The 8,457-nt window shown below is 29.7% G+C and overlaps 1 protein-coding gene across 1 annotated transcript in view; it reads right to left on the bottom strand.

Moving 5' to 3' along the window:
- Nucleotides 1-1,394: 1,394 nt before the first annotated feature.
- The window catches only part of LOC106468345 (zinc transporter 2-like), a 17,541-nt gene continuing 10,478 nt past the window's right edge, over nt 1,395-8,457 (bottom strand). Inside the window, exons 6-8 of the mRNA XM_013928763.2 lie at nt 7,297-7,402; nt 6,742-6,876; nt 1,395-1,829 (exon numbers count right to left, since the gene is read on the bottom strand). Of these exons, the coding sequence (XP_013784217.1) occupies nt 1,681-1,829; nt 6,742-6,876; nt 7,297-7,402 (390 nt within the window). The 3' untranslated portion in view covers nt 1,395-1,680. The remainder of the gene's footprint in view (nt 1,830-6,741; nt 6,877-7,296; nt 7,403-8,457) is intronic.

Raw genomic sequence — 8,457 nt, 5'->3', positions numbered from 1 at the left:
TGTGTTCTCAAGTGCATATTTCAAATAAAAATTGAGTTATTAGTAATATTACTAGAAACTATGGTTAAGTTTTGTTGCAGGGCTAACAGCAACAAAACAAGAGGCCCATCTAAGTAATAAATCAAATTTTTTTTATTCATTGTTATGAAAGTAAATAAAATGTAAAAAAATAAAAACTTGTTAGCATAAAGAAAAGGGAATAATAATAATAATATATTTCTCTACAAGAAATGCTCATGAGTAGATCATGCGTTATGTAACTAAATATCATAACTTAAGTTAGGCATTCACTGCACGATTTAAAGCTTGGATTGTAAAATTATTACTTATATATATATATATATAATTCAAATAGAAACAGATGTAAATTGTTAGTAGCTTTAAACTGTTTAGAATAAATACCTAATTTTATATTAAAAACTGCTGTCGCTCTAGAAAGAAAAAAAAAAGGTAAATTTGATTTATTTCTGTGGTGTTTAAAGGGTCAGTCAGATTGACCAAGTTCATATAGTGTTAGGGTATAGAAAATAATGTATAAAATTTAGTTTTACTGCAAAAAAACAAACAAAAAACTTTCGATATTCTAAAAAAGAGATCCTAGGGGTTATGAAAGTGAAATTTGAAAACTAAAAAATGAAAAAGTATTTTTAATCTTAACATGAAAATCACCTTGCACTCACACTAGTCAGAGTCCGACTTACACTCTGCCTCCAAAGACCAATATTTCGTTAAAATACTAAATAAAAAAATCAAATTTTTTTGTGTACAAAAGAGTTGTAACGTTTACTAATAAAAGCTTGCCAAATGACATGAAGATGCTTTTACTGCATTAAAAGTTATAGTAAGTTAAAAGTTATATTATATATAATGCTTACATTGTGGTTGAAAAGCCCATACAGAGTAAGTTAATATTAAAATGTACGTGAATTTAAAAATCATACAAGGAGAACACTTATACAACTGTCTTTCATACTTAAGTTTCAACTTGGTAAAACTTTTGCTCTCATGCTATTTGCTAAGGTTAAATTTTACTACTAAGGGTAAAAGTTTAAAAAAAACTTAACCTAAAATATAAGTATTTATGGAATGTTATAGTTTTTAAATGTGTTTAATATAGCTTGTAGCTAAATCTTGCTAATGGTACAAGACTATGTAATTTCACACATGTAAATTGACCAAACTAACATGCCATTTTTCAGATGTTTGTGAAAGATGCTAGTCTGAAACACAAATATAAAAAGAAGAAGAAAATAAAAAGAGATATCTTGGTGTGTATGTGTATCTCATACTACTGGGAAATAGTAGTGTTTGTCTGTGTTTAAGTCTTAAAATACTATGCTACTGAGATGGTCATAAAATAGGTATAGTTTTAACATTATGGCTTTTTTGTTTTGTATAACACAGAACATGACAAGTTTACCATCTTCAGTTACCACCTAATGAGTAAGTGATAGTAAATTATTCAGGTAAGCAGTATAAAATGTCAAATGTACAATAATAAACCACTCAACTGATAAAAGGTCTCTTTCTTGTATCAAAAAAAAAAAACTAACAGATTGCAAGTATTTTGGTTTAAATTAAGAAATTTCTAGTGATAAGGAAGTTTCAGGTTGTGTTAGCAAAATTACTTAGAGCATTCCAACATATAACATTTTTAATGTGGTTTACGTTACACTAGATTCACTGTCTTGGTCCCTGACATGCATTACAGGACAACATCGTTGTCGGGTCATACTTCTCCACCTGAACAGTAGTGTGATAGATACCATACTTTTGTCTGACGAGATACTCTGCAGTCCGAAGAACCACATGGGGGTCAAGTTCAGGGTCTGTGGAAGGAATAATGATAAAAAAATGGTAAGTTCTCTACTACAGTTTAAAGTTACAACAGATGACACACAGACTTACACTGCTTTCCAGATGCCAAAAGTAAATCGGCTATGGAAAAGTTAAACAAAAAGCACCAATTGGAACAAATGACCAAATCAGGATTTCAATGAACAAAATGTGAAACTTTTTTTGTATTTCCTTTTCTTTTTGGATGTGTTGTATACGTTGTTTTATGCTTGTTTGTATGCATTATTTATCAATACACATGCAATTGTCAGTTCTAATAAATTAAATGTTATACTTTGCAGTTCATATTTCACCTCACACAATTTTTGCAGTACTCATTTTTCTAATTTTAGTGGATTTTCCAAGGAATTTTAAAGCATTTTGAAAACTCCGGAACAAAACGTTTCTTAAATCTTTTACTGACACGTTTATAGATAAACCCTCCTATTGCCAGGTGTATTTTCAGATACAAAAATACAAAATATATTTTAATAATTCATTAATAACTGAAACAACAGCTGTTAAATTTTGGGAAGTTTGAAGGGAAATACCCTTTTTTGGATGGTCATACGAAATTGCTAACTCCCATAGCAGTGCTCTAGAGTGGGACATATGACACTGAAAAAGAGTAAAAAACTCTAATTAAAAGAATCACCTTATAGATTTTCACATTATTCATGGTTAAAGTTACTCATTATAAAAAAAAAGATGTCATTATGACAAGAAAAAATAAAATTGTTTAATATTAACAAAAAGACTTTCATGAATGAAAATCCTTTTCCCTCAGTACGTTGGAAAGTTATATGAAACAGCAGTTACTTCTAAATGTATCATGACAAAGAAACTAATAGATGCACACGAATAAGATTGCAAAGTGTTTTGCTGATACAGCCGAATGCATTCATGAGGTTGTGGTGTGATTGCATTGCTGAATTACTTGAGGATATGAGAAGAAAAAATAAATCAACACCATGAAAGGAAACTGAAAGTTTGCAGATTCTCAAAAATGAAGTGAGAAAAACAGCATAACAAATTAAAAATAACAAAACAGTACTGAACAGATCAAGGCACTGGGAGAGTCAAAAGATAGATAACAGTACTATAAAATGAAATGTATAATAAAAAAATACAATAAAAAATTCAGTCTTCATAACTACAAAAAAAGAAGCAGAGAAACTTAGTGTAGCGATCACTAGACTATAATATTTATGAGTCATATAACAAGAATTATGCTGAAAAATATTGTTGAACAAATTAAGTGGGAAGTGGATAATGAAAGTGTCGAGCAGCAGTTCAGGTTTATAGGACGTGGTACCAAAGATGTGATATTACTGCAAGATCTCGGTGTGAAAGATTAATATTTGTGTAGGAAGAAATGAATAAAAACCCTATAACCTTTCTTCCTCAGGGGCAAACTGTAGGAAGAATATATATACTTTATCTGTTATATGAAAGCAGTTGACAAAAGAAAACACAAGGAGCTCACAAAAAGTCTGCAGCAGGTGGATATCAATGGGAGAAAAAATAGAACACAAAATTTTATGGAATTCACATGGGACCAAAAAGCAGCAGTGAAGATAAATTAAGTGATAGTTAGTAATTAGAGAAAGAATCTGAAAGAAATGTTCAGCTTGTATGGAAATACAATAATAATAATGAGTGATTCAGGAGAAAGCGAGTGTAAATGTTAATGGAAGGAATATAAACAACATAAATATACACATGATATTGTCTTGAAAGCAGGATCAGATTGATATCATCATATAAGAAAGTGAAAAATGTGGTATTTCCATAAGCATCAACAAAACAAAATCTATGGTTGTGAGCAAGTCCATGATGTTCCCAAAATGTGTATTTACAAGCTGTTAATAAAATGACGTGATTCTGTTATAATGGACGTGCAGTAAGTAACCAGTGACAAATGATTTGACAAAGAAGTAAAGACAAGGATAGCCGTGACAAAGACTGTATTCATGAATATGAGACAGTTGCTTAGCAAAAGGAAGATAATAATCAAAACGCAGATGAAGATGGTAAAAATGTTACATTTTTTCAACATTGCTGAACAGCTGTGAAACATGGAAAATTTGAAAAGGGACCGAATGAAAGCTGGCTATACAGAAATGTGAATTCTAAGAAACATTCTGAAAATGACAAACGAGGGCAAAGTTTCTGGAACATGTGATGAGACAGGAGGGTTTGTAGAATTTGTGAATTATTGGTAAAAGAAAGAAAGGGTAGCATGTATCTGGATAATATCTTGAAATAGACAAAGACACGTTACAAGGAACAAGGGACAGGAAGTAATGGAGATCCAAGTCTATCACTTATAGCTGTCATGTAATATACTGATTACAAACGAAAACAAAAAGAGCATTAAAATTGAATTTACAAAAAAAAATGCTTTATGCTATATGTACCAATATAGAGAATTAATTACCTTCATGAAAAGAGCTTTCCCATTTAGAAAATTTTAAATCATTGCTTTGATTAAAATTACAGACAGCCAACATACTGTACTAGTGTGACTAACAATTTATGCACTGCTCCTGCTTTGGTTTTTCATGCATAGTGGTCAAGTTTAAAACCTTACTATGAGTCCTTTCTGAGGTCATCATAACTTCCACTGTGCTGGTATTTTATTAAATCATATAACCAGTTGTAGAAGTATCACTTAATTCTTGATATTTAGTGTTATATAAACACAGCAATTCATTTAGTTGCTGAAGATCACAATGGTGCTTCTTGTATTTTCCAGGTCTGTGACAGATTAATATACTTAAAATGCATTAATACTCAGATGGTAAAAACAAAAAACCTGACTTAAAACATGGTATAAATATAAATAAACAGTAAGGGCATATCCATAAAAAAAGAAAAAAGAAAAACGGGCATCACAGAAATTATGCTGTATGTACCTAAAGATCTAATGTGTCCTTCAGCTAAATACATAAAAAAATTTAGTGATATAATTATCCCAAACATTGAAAACACTACTAGGGTGGAACTTCAACCATAGCAATATTTTGCTAATAATATATTTGGAAAATATCTCTTTATATCTATGTAAATATAGTTTCTTTCCAATAAATAATAAGTGCTTTTATTTATATGCATTGTTTAAAAAAAAGATAGAACTTAACAATAATATTTATTAAGTAAGGATTTCAATCATCAGAATATTTTGCCATTGAATATCATACTTACTAAACCTAACTGAGCTTACACAGTCTTGTCACAGAATAAAATCTATTTTAAAGTTTTATAAACTTAACAAAAACATTTTTAGGATTTAAAAGAATGTCTTAAGAAACTATTATCAAACTTCCATATCTGTGATTTGTTCCTAAGTATTTTAAACTTCCTATTAGTTTCTCACATTCAACCCTGCCGGAACTTTGTCTATCACTCTCTTTATTCATTGAACATTGACATAAATAGTTTATAATCTGCTCTATCCAATGATATTTAAACTTTGTCATTTCTTTAGCTATGCTGTGCAGGGGCGCATTTAGGGTATGTGGGGTCCTGAGCCAGATGGGGTTGTGGGGTGGTTGGGATCCCGGGCCCTATACAATGTATTGTGTTGGGTGATTTTTGGGGTTGCATCTTCCAATTATTCTTCACAGCCCAGCAGCAAAAAGTAAAATAATTTTAAAATCTGTCAATTTTTTTCTCAAAACAAAATGTAATTTTATTCATTTTTTACATACGTATCATGTTTCACATATTTTAACTATCACTAAAAAATCATACTTTATCACACAAATCATATGTAAACATGTGGTGTGACAGATTTCAAAATTGGCATTTCTTATTTATTTTTTTCTTATAAAAATTTATTTTCATTAGACCTGCAGGGCCTTAGGCCATGGCCCAGTTGCCCCCCCCCCCCAAATATTGCCCCGATGCTGTGACATTATAAAAGTGGTGGAAACAAACAACTGTAACATTAAAGCCTCTAAGGAGAGGGAAACGAGACAATGATAATTATATTCCCAAGGGATGACAGTTTCTTAGTTTTGGGATGTGTTGATTACAGGAAACTTCTTGGAGCTATGCAGAAATTGAAGTTAGATATTTTTCTCCATTTTCTTTGTGAATTACACTAAATAAATGGTACAAAATGAAAAAAAAACAACAACTTATAAAATATTCTTGATTTAAAAACTGTTGAAATGGAATTAGATTATTACTTTAACTTAAACTTTAAAATCAGTTATGCAGGTGTACACTTGATATTTAAAAACTGATTTTCGGTTCTATTAGGGTTAAATGTTTTATAACGAATAACAGGAGACATAGAAAACAAAATCAACTTACAATAAATAAATAATTAATGTATTATTAAAATATTTTTTTGTCAAATTATATTAACAATTCAATTTCTTCTTTCCAAATATTTTGCCACAGGTGGGTAGAATTTATTTTCTGAAGATGGCTAATCAATGTAAGACTATTCAACAATAGGTCAGCCCTAAGCTTACAAATCAGCGTTTGTATAGTGCCAACAAGTCAAATAGCGGCAAGCAATTAAAGAATAAGGATGACTATTATGTATTGTTTCAATTTAAGTTTAGGTAGTGATTTGGACATCTTGGGAATCTTCAGAAAGCCTAATCATAGAGATTGAAACATAGTAAAAAAGCACTTTAGGTAATTTCCTGTCCAAAGATTCCTAAAAACACCATTATGAATGATTTTTTAAGTTCCTTCATTATTTGTTCCATCAAATAAATCTAGACTAATTTTTAATTTTTTAAATATTGATATACCCATAAGTTGATATTTTCGTCATCAAACACTAATAACATTCTAAAATGTTACGTACAATAAATAAACATAATGATATTTCAGTATTAATAATAAAATTTCTCTGTAACAATACTATGTAGAAATACTTACCTATAGCTAAGTGTACAGCCAATGCATTTTTATCGATTGTCAAGGACCATATGTGAAGACTATGGGCCATTTTCACTCCTTGTATATTTTGTAGGTCGGTTTTAATCACTGCATAATTCAACTCTCGTGGAAATCCTAAAATCAGAAAAAACTGTATACTTTTCAAAGCTTTATTTGTTCGTAAAAATTCATTCACAAACAACATATTTCATGACTTAGCTTACAGTGTTTCAACTTCCCTTACAAAACAAATTACATATTAGCCAATTTTGAATTCCTACATTTCTTGGAGTGAAAGAAAATCTATTGCTACATACCTATATCTTTTAATACAAAGTAAATAGTTTGTAACTGGTTTTTTAATATATAATATATAATAAAAAACTAATGGCAGCTTTTTTTTTGTCCCAGTATAAGAAATGTCAAGGGGAAAATTAGCAAGTCTTTCTCCACTTTTACTAGTAACATTTGAGAAACATATTAAATCCCAAATTTATACTTTGTAATTATACTTTATAATTTCTACATACTTAAACAACACATAAGGATAATAACCTTCCATAAGGACATGGACAGCATCCCTCATGATGGTTAGAGTCGTAAAAAGCACCAAGACAGAGAAGATGAAGGTACAAATAGGATCTGCTAACTTATATTCCGGCTAAAAGAAATAGAGAAAAATTAGACCATGATTATAAACAAAAAATATGAATTAAATGACTCAGTAAATATATCTATTAATGAACCAATGAAGGACTGTCTTCGGTGTGGCATTATGAAATATTAAGAGCAAAGTCAGAGGCATTAAAAGAAAGTGAGACAAATTTCCACCATAGCCATAGTGTAGTTGAAATATTATACACTCTTCGTATTTTTGAAAAACCCTAACGGACTGAATAAAGAATGTAATGTTAACAAAAATAATAGGCCTAATACTAATGTATTATCACAAGTACAAATAATTATAATCATGCCTTAGAAGAAGCATTCACACCATAACAATTGTATTTAAAACTGTTGGACTTTCTTCTGGACTAAACAATTATAAATTTTAATAGTTGTAGATTATTAAGTAATGAAAATAAAATAAAATGGAAATGTGCCTCTGTATTAAATTACCTGTACCAATTATGCTATGTATGATGTATTAATTTCATATGATTATAATTACACACATGAAATGGAATTGCCTATTAATTATGAGATGAATTACTGGTATATTTAAAGTTGATTACGGTGTTTAGTTTTAATACCTCATGATTACACATCATAGTTTTTGCTGAGCAATACCATGCTATACTAACCAAGAAATTAATGCTGCAACATGATATTGGCAAACCCAATATACGTATATCACCTCCTATTAGTAACAGCTATTCTAAGTTTGAGAATGTTGAAAATCTATATCAACTCAGTCTGTATCTTGCATGAGTAAGTTAAAAATTACATATTTTACGTATGTAACAATGGAAGCTGCCATGTGATTAATTGTTATCTTTAATCACAACATACATCAACAATTTCTGAGTAGGCTATTTCTTCATTTATTATATAATAAAATCTCTAGGATATCAGATGACTTATGAGGAATTATAGTATTTTGGCACTTGTGTATAAAGTTAAAATCATAAATAATATTCAACGATAAACAGATACACAATTAAAAACATGGTTTTTTTTGTAACATCTTAACTATTAGATTCGAGTGTTTGTTTG

The sequence above is a fragment of the Limulus polyphemus genome, unplaced genomic scaffold (genome assembly GCF_000517525.1).
Source record: "Limulus polyphemus unplaced genomic scaffold, Limulus_polyphemus-2.1.2 Scaffold2972, whole genome shotgun sequence".
In the NCBI taxonomy this organism is placed as follows: Eukaryota; Metazoa; Arthropoda; class Merostomata; order Xiphosura; family Limulidae; genus Limulus; species Limulus polyphemus.
The sequence above is the reverse complement of the archived record's forward strand: the minus strand, read 5'-3'. Positions and strand labels throughout refer to the sequence as shown.